Source organism: Podarcis vaucheri, assembly GCF_965113315.1.
Source record: "Podarcis vaucheri genome assembly, chromosome: 9".
Taxonomy (NCBI): Eukaryota; Metazoa; Chordata; class Lepidosauria; order Squamata; family Lacertidae; genus Podarcis; species Podarcis vaucheri.
This window is the reverse complement of record NC_138767.1, coordinates 10,903,507-10,918,819: the sequence shown is the minus strand read 5'-3', so window position 1 is coordinate 10,918,819 and position 15,313 is coordinate 10,903,507. Positions and strand designations below refer to the sequence as shown.

Below are 15,313 nucleotides of genomic sequence, written 5' to 3'. Positions count from 1 at the left end.
AAAGCCCCTTTTCAGTGACACGGCCAGAAAGTGCATCTACTCCCAATTTAGAGGCCAAGGCCTTTAATAATCACCAAGCATAGTCTGGGCTGGGGCTGTTTGAAATCCGTCTTACTGTGAAGACGCTGACTTCCTTGAAACAAGCAAATAAGAACAATTTTGATAACCCGGTACAGTATTACAGAATAGGTGGTTTTTAGGTATTAAGTATTTCTCTCCATCCATGTCATGCATAAAAGGTAAAGGTAAAGGTACCCCTGCCCATACGGGCCAGTCGTGACCGATTCTAGGGTTGCGCGCCCATCTCGCTTAAGAGGCCGGGGGCCAGCGCTGTCCGAAGACACTTCCGGGTCACGTGGCCAGCGTGACGAAGCTGCTCTAGCGAGCCAGCACCAGCGCAGCACACGGAAACTGCCAACCTAGCAGTTCAAAAGCACATCAAAGTGCAAGTAGATAAATAGGTACGGCTCTGGCGGGAAGGTAAACGCCGTTTCCGTGTGCTGCTCTGGTTCGCCAGAAGCGGCTTAGTCATGCTGGCCACATGACCCGGAAGCTGTACGCTGGCTCTCTTGGCCAGTAAAGCGAGATGAGCGCCGCAACCCCAGAGTCGTCCACGACTGGACATAATGGTCAGGGGTCCCTTTACCTTTACCCCCAATGTGGGTGGTTGCTGTGAATCGCAAACTCAGAGAACTCCCTCCTGTTTCTGATGCACTCATCTGTTAGCAGCGGTAGATGGGGGCAGGAGGAGAGGCAAGATTTCGGCGCCTCTTTTTTTTGCTGCCCATTGCAGAATGCCGCTGCCAAGGGTCCATTACACCAACGAGCATCCTCTTACCTTCCTCAAACCAAGTAGTAAGAGTTGGAGTCCAGCAGCGTCTCGAGGGCTGACAGTTCCCCAATCCTAATGTTAAGGATGGCGTACGTAGAAACGACAAATGAAATAGTATTCACCGTTACGGGTTGGTTGCTGTGGTGTGAAATAGTAATTTCATGAAGAATGAGGTTTCTGTTAAGATGTGGTCCCGGTGGCGTGATGGGCCCCACATCCTAACAAGAGAAACCCCTGCAGAAAATCATGTGGGAGAAGCCCAGTTTTCCAGGGGTGGTTCCTGGCGTACGGTAAAAGTGCAGTGATGGCTTCTCAAGTTATTACCCTGATATTATAGCAGGGAGCGAGACTGTGGCAGTTATCATGGGTAACATAGGACCTAGGGCCACTCCAGACTGGTGTTTTATTGTAGGCATATTCTGCATCATTTTCTTGCCACGTGAATAGTGCAAAAGTAGTGGATGTGTTCTGCTTTATTAGTTGTTCTGCGATGCTTCCCAGTGCCACATTATTGATCTCCAGAGGAGCAATAGGAGCGTAAGAAGCTGCCTTATACAGAATCACACCATTGACCCATCTAGCTCAGTGCTATCTGTTATCATTGTTTATTAAATTTATAGAACACCTTTCATCAAGAGATCACAGGGTGGTTGACAACAAAACGAGGACAAGGAAGAGGTGGGCAGTCTTGATGGAGCACTCTTCTCAATCAGTGCTGTAAGTGCTTGTGGAAAAGGAATAATAATAGGTTTCCAGAGCTGCATGTAGATTGAACACACTTAAATGGGAGGAACCCTGTACATGCGTCTTCCCAAGAGCCTATGTTTATTGAACAAATATCTCAGCAAGTTCAAGGATTTGGCTACATCCAAATGAAAAAGAAGTCAGAAAGCTGACCAGCTTCATCTGGCTTGTGATGCACATAAGAGGAGCTTGCCCTCAATTTAGACACACTCGGTAAGAAAGCACCCAATTTAGATCATGCTTGAATTCATATAATAAGAATTTGAGGAGCACAACGTTCAGCCTTCCTAGTATTTCAGGCACGAGTCTCTCCCAACCCCTACCTAGAGATGACGGGGATCGAAAATGGGACGTTCTGCTTGCAAGGCAGACCTGCCACTGAGCTTTGCTCCCTCCCCAGCACAGCCAAAGCAGAACAAAAAAAAAAACAGAACATTTGTGGCATAAAAGGTGATGGGATTTTAGCAGGACATTGCAGGATATGCACTGATTGGAAACGAAGCGGCAAGATCGCCCCAAAACATTTGCAGGTGGGAACAATATTGGAAAGGACACCCAATTTTTTTATTTATTTTATTTATTGTATTTATGTCCCCCTCCCCAATTAATTCCCACAACAGCCTTGTGATCTAGGTTGGGCTGAGAGGCAGTAGCTGCCGCAAAGCCACCCTGTGAGCTCCACGGCCTAGTGGGGATTTGAACCCAGATCCTAGACTGACACTGCAACCACTACACCACACTGGCATTGCAAGCACAAATTATTATGAATGTGTGCAATAAAAAATGATGTCTGGAGGGGCCTACCTAAGTACTAATGAATTTTTGTATGAATTGCATCGGTTATAATAAACGTTATTTCCATCAAACTTTTAGTTGGCTTGTTGAAATGATGGTGTGTGTTCTTGATATCCGCTTATATGTACTGAAGACAGCCGTCGTCTGCTCTTCAGTCAAATGGTTAACAAGCAAGTTCTGAATGAATCAGATCTGTTAATGGGAAAGTAGACACATGAGCTGTGGTGCAAAGAAGGTAGTCTATTTTCTCAATATATTTGTTGAGGTGAGGGAGGGCAGAGGGAGGATAAAAGAGAGGTCCTTGCCTAATGCCAATGTCTCAAGATGATGACACTGGCAGTCACTAAATATAACATAAAACAAATGTTCCGTATTTTGAATTTCTAAAAGAATTACATTAACCCAATGACAAACACGACAAAATTCTGCATGTTCCTAATTCTCAAAAGAGGGTTTGGGATTTTTCTTAATTCACCTCTCAGGCCTGGCTCCAACACTGCCCCAGGTGAATTGAAGGAGAGTAGCGCTGTGGTTTGTCTTGTGGGTCTCAGTACATTGCACGATGGACTCTTCAAAATGCACATTCTGAATACTGAAAATACCGTGCAACATCTCTTTTTAATATGAGACAAGGGCCTCTTTCATGAGCCTCTCACTACTTTCCTAAGGTGTTATACCTCATTTTGTGTCATGGAGACCCAAAATCTGTGCAGATGAATTGTATGGAACCACTCTGGAAGCAAAATAGGTACAAGTACTTTTCACTTTTCACTCAAGTACTTGAGCTGAAATGCTTGGTTTTGCAACAATGAAAATCTAAATGTACCCTATACATTAAGTACTGTATTTTTCACTCCATAAAATACTTTTTTCCTCCTCTAAAGCAGCAAAGTGGGCGGCTCCTGTCAGCTTTGCTGCTTTAAAGCGAGCCATAGAGGAGGGACAGACGGGAGCCGCTTTGCTGCTTTAAATAGTTTAGTACAACATTTGATTCAGAATTCCCCCCCCCCCATGTTTTCCTCCTCTAAAAACAAGGTGATGAACTCTTGGAAAGCTTGAAAATCTCTCTGAGGGGGGAAAGTTCCCTAATTCAGGAATTTGATGAGCCTGTAGTCTGACCTTCGATGACACTACCAAGCATCCCTCCTGCCTTTCTATTCTCTTTTTCATTACCTTATATTTTTATTCATCATGGCAGACAGAGGGGAAAGATAAATGAAAAATTGGATGGAGAGGATGTTGTTCAATGTGAGGAGGTGGGGGATGGAGTATGACTGGAACGAGCCTGTCAAAAGCCTAACCAGTCCAGCACTCCTCTTTTCAGAGTGGCCAACCAGTTTCCCAGGGTGCTTCATTGCTGAGTGGGGATTCCAACCCTTGTCTCAGTCACAAAATCACAAAACTGTAAAGTTGGAAGGGACCCTGAGGATCATCTAGTCCATGGGTAGGCAAACTAAGGCCCGGGGGCCAGATTTGGCCCAATCGCCTTCTAAATCCAGCCCGCGGATGGTCCAGGAATCAGTGTGTTTTTTACATGAGTAGAATGTGTCCTTTTAAAATGCATCTCTGGGTTATTTGTGGGGCATAGGAATTCATTCATTTTTTTCTTCAAAATTTAGTCCGGCCCCCCACAAGGTCTGAGGGACAGGGGACTGGCCCCCTGCTGAAAAAGTTTGCTGACCCCTGAATGAGTCCAGCCCCCTGCAATGCAGGAATATGCAGCTGTCCCATACAGGGATTGAACCTGCAACCTTGTCGTTATCAGCACCATGCTTTAACCAACTGAGCTACACAGCTGAAATCCAATGCACTAACCACTATACCATGCTCGCTCTCTCGCTCTCTGATTGGCAATGAAGCTGTGTGACCACCCCAAAACCTTTGCAGGTGCAAACAACGTTGAAAGCATGTGACTGCCTTGATAGCATCACGACCACAAATCACCAGAAATGTGCCATAAAGGTTTCCTGCTGCATTTCAAGCCCCCCACAGCTAGGGAAGGGAGCCCTGACATAAAAGCAGCAAACTTGGGGATAATAAAGCACCTTTCTGCCTCTTCTCTTCCCAAAACTCTTCCTTCCCCAAAGCAACTTCAACTAGAAACAACAGCTGCTGGGATTCTAATACTTTCTGTTTCTGTGTACAGTGGTACCTCGGGTTAAGAACTTAATTCGTTCTGGAGGTCCGTTCTTAACCTGAAACGGTTCTTAACCTGAGGTACCACTTTAGCTAGTGGGACCTCCTGCCGCTGCCGCACAATTTCTGTTCTCATCCTGAAGCAAAGTTCTTAACCTGAGGTACTATTTCTGGGTTAGCAGAGTCTGTAACCTGAAGCGTCTGTAACCCGAGGTACCACTGTAATGTGTAGATTGGCTGTGAAAGCCCAGTCTTAATCAGAGATTCTGGCCTTGTAAGCAGAACATATGAAATGTCCAGCGTTTCACAACAAGGAAAAAACAGTCTGTTCCTGGGTACACATTACCACTTCGAAGCGCGGCCAGGTCCTTTTCTCGGTTTGGGAGCCATCAAAATACTGCATGTTCGGATAGATACAGGATAAATATGGGGTGTGATTTACCTGATGTGTTCACCTGTGTATTCTGCATCCTGCGTGTTGAATGCAGAGTACACAGGAATATGTGCACAGTTTCTTTGTTGCGTATGTTACAAACGTGCGTTACAGTGGTACCTCGGGTTACATGCACTTCAGGTTACAGACTCCGCTAACCCAGAAATAGTACCTCGGGTTAAGAACTTTGCTTCAGGATGAGAACAAATCGTGCTCCGGCGGCAGCAGGAGGCCCCATTAGCTAAAGTGGTGCTTCAGGTTAAGAACAGTTTCAGGTTAAGAACGGACCTCCGGAACGAATTAAGTACTTAACCTGAGGTACCCCTATATTATGATAGGAGATTCTCAAGTTCAAGTTTTATTGCGGCCAAAGCCAGTGACACTAAACACCACAAAATCAAACAACAAGAAATCAACAACAACATCAGAAAAGAAAAAAGATTACACAAGGGAACTTTGCAGTGTGCCATTCAACAGAAGAGATTTACGCTTCCTAATTACTGAAGTGCAAAATTTGGCCACCTCATATGATATTGAGCTTGAGGGATCTTCCAGGAGGTATTTTCGAAGAGTTTCGGGGGAGGATTCCAAATAATATTGTAGCGGTATAAATTTTGATAGAAGCGGTAAAATAAGTTTAACTCGTTCTTCACTATAAAATTCGCAAAATAAACGAATGTGTGTGACAGATTCTACCTTATTAGGCATACAAGAGCAGAGGCGCGCATGCATTGGAACCCACGTGAATTTGCCATACAGCACTGCTGAGGGCATTGTCTCAAAGCGGGCTCTAGAGAAAGCCCATCTATAAGCTTAGTTAGTGATGTTAGGATAGGAGATTCTAAAAATTCCCCCAACCCCAAGTGCATAAGGGCTTATGCTGACCAGCAGCAGAGAAGCACCAGCAAGCGCTGTGGCATGGCAGTGTTCAGTTTCCTTCCACAGCAATTACCGAGATGCATGAACAAAAGCCGTCTTCTGGAGAAACCAAACACCAGAAGTGGCATTCATTGGTTCCCACACATGCACACAGCAGCTACTGTCAGAGGTGGAGTTTGTTGCCTAGGTTATTCCATACGCCGCCAGCCGGAGGGAGGGCTGCTGACTCTCAACGGTTCTGCACTTCAGGAGTCCTGATCGCCATTCAACTGTGGCCCGTGTGTCGTGTGCAAAAGAAGGAGGGAAGCATGAACTGCAGGGCAGCCCTCGGAGAGAAGCAATGTGGTCCCTTCTCCCCTCGTGTGTGCAGAGCAAGGTCATCATCGCGCAAGGCAGTTCAGCACAACTCCTGGCCTAGCAAACGTTTTCACACTTTGCAAAAGACCGCAAAGCACAAACCCCGCAGGTGTCGCTCTCAGAGGTAGGTGCAATGCAACAAGTCCCAGGATGGGACTTTGTTGTTTGGAAATTTATTTCTCTCTCTGCACTTTTAAACATATCTCCTGCTAGCACTGCAGCAGGATTTTTCCGCCTGATACCCTCCCCCTTCTTGGATTCTCACACAGTGGCTTTTTACGGCCTTGGTTCCTTTCTCATGAAGCACAGAGTGCAGAGATAGATAGATAGATAGATAGATAGATAGATAGATAGATAGATAGATAGATAGATAGATAGATAGATGATAGATAGATAGATGTCCTACCCTCATTGCATACTGTATCAGAGTCTGGGTGAATTTCTGTTGCAGATTATTTTGGGGGACAACTCTAAAAGTTCCAGATTGAACACTTAATGTACCTGACACCTGCACATTATCACAAACATTACAGTGTGGCTGCTTTTCCCCTCAATTTTAATATTTTTGTTACTTTTCTGTAAACCCGCTTTGAAGCTTGGTTTGTTTGTTTCAATCAAGTGGTGTATTATGAAATAAACAATCTTTTATAAAGCCACCCCGCTTTTATTTTATTGGGTTGTTTTTTTTACCTTTTTGTAAACCTGCTTTGAGGCGTGTGGTTTTTGTTTTACAATTATATTTTATTAAGTCTCAACATTTTTAGCGTATACAGGCAGAGCACCATTTTGTCTTTTCTCTGATTTTTCGTCGACTTCCCACTCTTTTATTCCGTGGAGTTGCTGTTTCTCACCTTCTGCTGTACCCGATCTCCTATCTATCAAATCATAACCACAGTATTATGATCTAATTACTTCTGTTGCTTTGAGGGGTTTTCTTTGGTGGTTTTTGGCAGTCAAGCGGTGCGTTATGACATAAATAAAGAGCAATCTCTTTTTTAAAGCGTGACTGTGTCTACCCCCACCCCCACCCCCAATTCTATTGCTTTTCTCCTTTTGGCAAACCTGCATTGAGGTCTTTTGTTGTAGTAGTAGTAGTAGTAGTAAAACAAGTAAACAAATGCCTCTAGCCTCAAGATATATATATGTGTATATATACACACACACACACACACACACACACACACATATATATATATATATATATATATATATATATATATATGGTGGCGCAGGGAGGGCCTGGGCCCAAGGGAAGCCTCTGCAGTTCCACCTCCCACCAGCAGGGGCTGCTGTGGGCTCCTAGTTCACCTGCCCCAGGTGTGTCCCCTTCCTTCCCCTACTTGGATCCTCTTTCAGGTGAGGAGTGGGAAGAGGACAATCCGTAGCAGGTGGGACGCAGGCCTTGGGCCTAGGAGGAGGAGATGGCGTTTCCGTGTAGGCCAAGGGGCCAGCCACCCCCTACTCAAGCACCCCTCCCCAAATAACCTTTACTCACCTTGCGGTCCTAAGGTTTTAAAGAATTGGAGCATCTCTGCCTAATGCGTAGTCAAGTGACTGCCACCATCTCAGAGCTACATTTGGGGGGGGGGTTGGGGGGTTACCTATCCGCTCGATTTTTGGCCTGGCGGGGTGTTCAAGCAGCCGGACAAGGCTTTTGGAGCATCCGGACCCACGTTTTCATATTTAGCAGTGGAGTGTGTTGGGACTTAAAAGACAGGGAGGCAGTCAGCTTGCCTGCCCGGGATACCTTTTTCGGGGGGGGGGGGTTGCCCTTAGCTTTCCTGTTTCTGAGGAATGTCTACTCTGGGGCGGATTTTGGTCATCTTTCATCCTATGGTGCCCTGAGCGAGGCCAGAATCTGGTGCCCCCAAACGGATCTTCTCAGTTATGACTCTTCTCCGTTTTGTGCCCCTTCGGCTTGGCAGGGGAACCGCCCGCACTGCCCTAGATCCGGCACTGGTGGGTTTTCTCTGAGAGTTATTACAATACAGCAGGTATGGACTGTTGACAATTTCACCCCTTCCTCGCAGGACCCAGAGCATGCAGACTCTGTCCGCACAGCCCAGTCCTCTGGTCCCTGGGTAACTGCTAGTGGATTGTGGGTTAGGATGCCGGATTATGGATTTCTTGATTGTTGAGTTCTTAAATCTGCCGTTTTGCTCAAAGGGTCCGAAAGGCCTGGAACCTGCCTATGTCAGCTTGTCAAGTCGCCCTGGCAGCTGCTTCCCTATATTAATTTATTTTATATATACCCCACCTTTTCTCCTGAACAGGACGCGGGTGGCGCTGTGGGTTAAACCACAGAGCCTAGGGCTTGCCAACCAGAAGGTCGGCGGTTCGAATCCCTGCGAGGGGGTGAGCTCCCGTTGCTCTGTCCCTGCTCCTGCCAACCTAGCAGTTCAAAAGCACGTCAAAGTGCAAGTAGATAAATAGGTACCGCTCCAACAGGAAGGTAAACCGCTCCGACGGGAAGGTAAACGGCGTTTCCGTGTGCTGCTCTGGTTCACCAGAAGCGGCTTAGTCATGCTGGTCACATGACCCAGAAGCTGTACGCCAGCTCCCTTGGCCAATAAAGCAAGATGAGCGCCGCAACCCCAGAGTCGGCCACGACTGGACCTAATGGTCAGGGCTCCCTTTACCTTTCTCCTGAAAGAGCAAAGGGCATCAATAATAACATGATTTTTAAAAAAGTGTTCATAAAACATTAAGTGTTTTAAAACATTATCTCAACCAGTGAGCTCAGGGTTGCCAGGAAGTGTCTTTCAACCATCTAATGCCTAGGTAAAGGATCTCTAAAAAAAATCCTGAAAGTCAGGAATGTGGGAGACAGGCACACCTCACCAGGGAGAACATTTCACAACAGGGGACGTGCAACGGTTCTGTTACAGGTCAGCACCAACCAGGCAGTCTCCCCACCCCAGGGGTGGCACCACCAACAAGGTGAATATGTCACAAATACAGAAAATTCTGACATCTGGTTTTAAACGATTCCTTCTCCCCTCCCAAATCCTGAGTGGTCCTCTTGGTGTTGTCTCTTTTTTCACCATTTCAGCCAGCATCATTCATTCACTCTTTTCTCCTATGCATTGGCCTTATATGATGCATTTTAAAAGAGAGTCAAGAAAGGCAGATCCCAAACATCTTATAGTACTCTACACTACCATATTAATAAATGAAAGAAGAATGTATTTGACATGCCCTAGAGAGACCTTGTTACTATAAAAGCATATTTAAACACTTCTAGTGCTCCTCTTTGCCTGTTATTGAGCTCAGTTGTCAGCTTTTCTTAGGTCACCCCTCAAAGCTTGATACTGAGTGTGGGGGAAGGGGAATAAAACCATTTCAAAAAGAAATAAATATATGTATTTCAGCCTTGTAAATAAGCCCCCCTCCCTAGTAGTAGCCTGCAAAATAAAAAATACTTGCCTTTTTTATGCAGCTGAAAGCACAGCAGACTGCCAAAGGAAGGAAAGAACACACAGGATTTCCCCCATATATTTATTGATTTTCAAGAATACAGTGTTATGTAAAGAAATGAAAGTTAAACTGCTACACCTTTCCTCCCAATTCTTCACCTGCCCTTGAGTGTCTAGATTTCTTTGTTATCTGAGTTAAGGTTAGCATAAATTTCATACTTTTGTAGCTGTCCATACAGTTTCTTCTTCACCAGCCTGTTTTGTCTTGCTCCATACCCAGTGGGGAAGTTGAGCAGGATGATGAAGGTGAAACCTGCTAACTCTCCTGGAGAGAATTCCACACACTTAGCTGCATGGAATTCCGGGTTGCCAATGGCAACAAGGTGAGTGTTTAAATACAAGACTCTTGTACACACTTGGGGATTTATATCCTTTCCTTACATGAATATACAGTAGCTAGATTTTTCTAGACAATGACCCCTAATAAATGTTCACTTTGTTCCAGAGCATCGAAGTTCACCCAGGCTTAGTTATTCTTGCAAGACCTCCCATTCATTTGTGGTTGCACAGGCACAAAAATGTAATTTATTTATATAAAAAGGTCAAATGTCTACAACATAGCCAAAATGTGTTAAACTGGATTGTGCCTTTTAGAGAATCAGCAAAGCCTCCCTTTTCCCTGGCGGATGATGGTGGGAGGATCCTCTGAGAATGTTCTCCTGATAAGTTTTTCTGGACAGTGCAAAGGCAAGATCTTAGCATCTTATTTTCATCAATGCAAGTGCTTTTTGACACCCCTCATTTTTAATTAAATATTATGATCCTTCAGGACATCCAGGCTCCATGAAACATAAGACAATTGTATTATTTTCAATAACTCTTAGGCACCTCCCTGTCCAGCACATCATTAGCACAAAATTAGTCCTGCTCTCCTTGTCTTCTGCATCTAGCCCCTTAGGCAAATTCCACATCACCATTGTTCGCAGCTCTTTGCAGAAACATCTAAAGTCCACCTGACTTGCATGTGCATCTTTGAGACTCTGTGAGCCAGCAAAGTTGCTGCACTTTGCTGATTCGTCATCCAGCATATTGAGCATGATGCGCTGATTGGTGATCTGACCAAAAGGCAAAAAGGCAAAGCCGTCAAATGTATCTGGCTTTGGTCCGCATCCTCTTGTGTCACATCTGCATAAGCAAAGAGTTAAGCAAATTTATACTGCATCTTTTAAACTTGAAATTGGAAGCTGTATCCTGAAAATGTGAAATCTCTTATCTTGCTTTTCTAAAGGTTCTGCCTTCTAAAAGTATGTGTGACTTTTGAATGCTGATAAAGTTTATATCTACTTAGGTTTGCCGTGAAATCCTTTTGCGGTTCTTGGAGAGGACAAACTCCTTTTGAGGTATAAATATTTTGGTGGTAGATCAGATTTTTGTTGCTGTTATCTGGCACTGGCTGAGTAAGGGAGAGTGTGTATTTATTTGAATTGCCCTGCAGTTCCAGAATTCTTTGGGGGAAGCCATCCACTTTAAATGTATGTTGTGGGTGTAACCACTAGGTATAATGGGGATGGTCTCAAATAAATATACTTCTTTCCCCCATCAATGCAGCCAGGAAAAACACTTTTATTTAAAAGCCATACACTTATTTTCATTCATTAAAATATTGTTCCCTTCCAACTATTCAGACACTACATAGAAAGCCTGAAAAGGCAAGGAACAATAAGGATAAAATGAACAGATAGGAAGGAATCATGATGGGATGGAAAGTTAGGTCAGTTTCATGAGGCTTGGGAGACCACATAAAATGTGGTTGGTCCCTGATTTCCAGGTTGCTCAGCTGTTCAATAGTACAAGGCAAGGTATTCTTTTTTTAAAAAAAAAGTTATAGTAAAGAAGCTTTCTCGTGAAAGGAGCTTTTCTTAAACTTTTTGTTTGTTTTGAAATGGAAAAGAGCAAAAATATGTAATATACATAAACAGTTTGTTAAAATATGTAACATTTAAGAACCATGGATGGATTCCAGAATAAATGTATTCTTGTAATGCTCTTGCATTCATTTGTATATTTTATCACAGAGGCTTTCTCAAATTGATTTCTTATGAAATAATTGTTGTTGTTTGCAGGTTTTGCAAAAATGAGCAAGAATATTAAAGAACTAAGGTAGTACCTGCTTGCTTTTACCCTGTTACAGAGGTGTCAATAATCTGCAGTTGACAATTTGAGCACAGGAATGTCCTTGATAATTAATAGATTCTCGGGAGAATTTAATAGTAAAGTATTTATCTGTTAGTCGACACTATCATTTCTCAGAAAGGTCCAGCAGACAACGCATGTCTTAAGGTGTGAAGTGTGCAAACGTTTTTAACTGTCACTGTACATTTAGGAATGTGATCTGAATGAAAATATTAGGCCAGATTATGGAATTAATGTACAAGTAACTCACATTTTGAGGGACGTGAGTGGCGCTGTGGGTTATAGGCTAGGGTTATAGGCGCTGTGGGTTATAAGCCTAGGATTTGCCGATCAGAAGGTTGGCGGTTCGAATCCCCATGACGGGGTGAGCTCCTGTTGCTCGGTCCCAGCTCCTGCCAACCTAGCAGTTTGAAAGCACGTCAAAGTGCAAGTAGATAAATAGGTACTGCTCCGGCGGGAAGGTAAACGGCGTTTCCGTGCGCTGCTCTGGTTCGCCAGAAGTGGCTTAGTCATGCTGGCCACGTGACCCGGAAGCTGTACGCCGGCTCCCTCGGCCAATAAAGCGAGATGAGCGCCACAACCCCAGAGTCGTCCGTAACTGGACCTAATGGTCAGGGGTCCCTTTACCTTTTAACTCACATTTTATGGAAGGGTTCTGTTTTGGGGTCAATGCGTAAATGCAAAATCACATAAAGCCAGGAAACCCCAAAACTGCCCCCCCAACCATCCTTACCTGTCTGGAGTGGGCCTTGCCCACCGCCTCTCTTAGCAGGCTCTGGGAGGAAGGAAGAGGGCTCAGAAAGTTCTTTCCACAGTGTGTTTTCCTGTAAGGTGCAAGTCAACTGTAGGTGGTGTAGTTCTTCTTTGGCGATCACTCGTGGCCGAGTAAGATTGTCTCCCATGAACACGGTCTTAACGGTGTGTCTGTAAGTGACTGTGGAAGCCAATTCTGGATCCACACGTCCTTCCAAACCTATGTAGGGAGATAGGTTTCCAGGCGGGAGTTGATCACGGTGAGGGTTTGCCAAACATGCCTTCCTCTTTGCCTGTTTCTCCCTTTTGCCCTAAGTTTGATCGTCTTCAAAACCCACGACACCTTTGGTAAAGGCTGTCCTCCAATTGGAGCTCTCGCAGGCCAGTGTTTCCCAATCTTCCGTGCTTATACTGCTTTTTTTAAAAAAAAGATTGGCCTTTAAACCTCTTTTGTTGTCCATCGGTGTTTCGCTTTCCATCCAGCATAGTCTCTACTCATATGCAGCCTTTTGACTCCACAGGGAAGCGCTGCAAAGGCAAACCCAAGAGACCTTGAAACTGCAGGAAGAAGCAACCAAATTCTCAGTGGAATCCCTCACACGTCAAGGGTGTTCCTCTCCTTCAAACCTCTTGACAAGTTCAGGTATGTACAACCTGCATGTACATAAAGTGTAAAAATGGAGAATGGCTTGCAGTTGACCATAGAGGCAACAAGGTGATTTCAGAGCTACTAGTTGCGTTCAAAAGATGGATGAAAAGGTTAAGCCTCTTAAATTTCAAACTGGCAGCCCTGGCTAAAACTCTACAAAAAAGTGAGTTGATTAGATCAGTTTAACAAGAGACTAAATTTTTTTCCCCTATATCAGGGGTCTGCAACCTTTAAGACAAAAAGAGCCACTTGGACCCGTTTCCGAAGAAAAAACAACAACTGGGAGCCGCAAAACCATTGCGACATTTAAAACAAATATATCTCTGGAGCCACAATCTGACAGCGGGCGGGAAGGTGACGTCGGGACGGTGCGTGACTAACGCACGCACCGCCCCCTGCGACGTCACAGCCAGTACAGCGCCCGCCACAGTGGGGAGTGTCGGGGCGCACAATGCGCCTCCTCCCCTCGCTAGTATCCGCCCTGGAGCCACAGCAAAGATGTAAAAGAGCCACATGCGGCTCCGGAGCCGCGGGTTGCAGACCCCTGCCCTATATATTTAAAAAATGGAGCAAAACTCACTTCAGATATGTACTTACTCGAACCAGTTCTTCATTCAGACAATAAATACCCTCAAACTGATCTAGATCTATGCTCGAAAGGTTGGGATTTTTATACCATTCCAATAAATTAGATACCTGACTCAATAAGGTAATCAAGTGTAATAAGCATCCTGCTTAAATTTTCATATACCCGATTCACTCTTTAAAACTATCCTCCCAACACTTATTCTACATTATTCTACAATATTATATATTGCAACAAAAAAATGTTATAGTTAAACCCAATACAAATGGAAAATAGGAAAGGTTTATATGAAACACAGGAAAGTTAAGAGTCTGAGTTTCCCATCACATCTGTAGCTGTCACCCAGTTGATACCCTCATCAAGCCCATTAGGCAATAACATTACCCTTATCTGTGGGCCCAATACATACTTTTCTTTAACTGTTTGAATAGTTCTTTTCCTGAAGCTTGTGTATGCTCTACACACCACAATTTCAGAATCTTTCCTGCAAGTTGGTGTTCAAAGATTGTTTGGCCTATGGACTTTGAAGTCTACTAGTTCCAGTGCAACTTCTACGCTCACAGATAGGAGTTGTAGTTTTTTTGGGTTGTCATGCCTTCGTGCCATAATGAGCAAAAGCACTGCCCTATACCAAATGCTCCTTCAGTGCTGTATGTATAAAAGTCCTTAATCATATATTCCTTCTTATTCCTAGGATTAATTCATCATATGGTTTCTCTCTCTCAGAGATACCGTTTTCAGCACTCTTAACAAACTACAGTTCCCATAACGCAGCCCATATCTTGCTGCAGTTCAGACAAACACTACAACTTCCACAAGGATATTGTTTCTTGCTGTTGGCATCTGCCTGTTAGGATTCCTGCTCCATGATTGCAGTCATAGGATTGTTGTCTTTCACATGACGGTATATGTTTTGACTCTACAGAGTGGGAAGTGATGGAAACAGGATGTTTGTGTTACTGTGTTCCATGAAGTGGGACTATTGTCCTTTGTTCTTTTTCTCTTTGCTGTCTGATGCTAGCAAGAGAGGGAGCCATGTTGCAGTGCTCCGTGTGTGTTTATATGTAAATAAAGTAGATTAGCCAAAATGCTGAGTCACTGAGGTCTGTCACACAAGGTGCGCAAATTCTGCGGATCCCTAAGTGTGCCGGTGTCAGTTGGCATAAGTCGCTGTGATGTTTGGGCTGAAGAAAGCTTATGAAGCTCCCGAACGATTGACCAATAGGGAGGGAACATGCCAGTCGGGCATGTGTCTCTGCCAGGGTCCTACTCAAGTGTAGGCTGAACTCCTGACACTGCCTGCCTTGAGAGTTACTGGAAGAGTGTGCCATAGGGGGGTGAAGTCAAACCATTGGAGAGTTACAACGCCTGCTGTGGCTGTAGAGACCAATACAGGAGAGACATATTTTGTTGCAGCTGGGGCAGATGAAGCCATCCAGTTGTCCTGCTGCAGATGCACCATGGTGTTTCATCTCTCTGCGGTCCTCACAGTGGTCATTCCTCCTCTGGTCACTGACCTGACTGCCTGTCTCCAGGCACT

General features: G+C 44.6%; 1 protein-coding gene across 10 annotated transcripts in view; it reads left to right on the top strand.

The window, feature by feature from the left end:
• Positions 1 to 5,838: 5,838 nt before the first annotated feature.
• The window catches only part of CCDC158 (coiled-coil domain containing 158), a 71,516-nt gene continuing 62,041 nt past the window's right edge, over positions 5,839 to 15,313 (top strand). Inside the window, exons 1-4 of one of the 10 annotated variants that reach the window (XM_082236284.1) lie at positions 5,841 to 6,300; positions 10,941 to 10,992; positions 11,716 to 11,752; positions 13,060 to 13,181. In XM_082236284.1, the coding sequence (XP_082092410.1) occupies positions 11,727 to 11,752; positions 13,060 to 13,181 (148 nt within the window). In that variant the 5' untranslated portion in view covers positions 5,841 to 6,300; positions 10,941 to 10,992; positions 11,716 to 11,726. The other 9 variants (XM_082236282.1, XM_082236285.1, XM_082236287.1 and 6 more) reach the window with 9 other exon arrangements.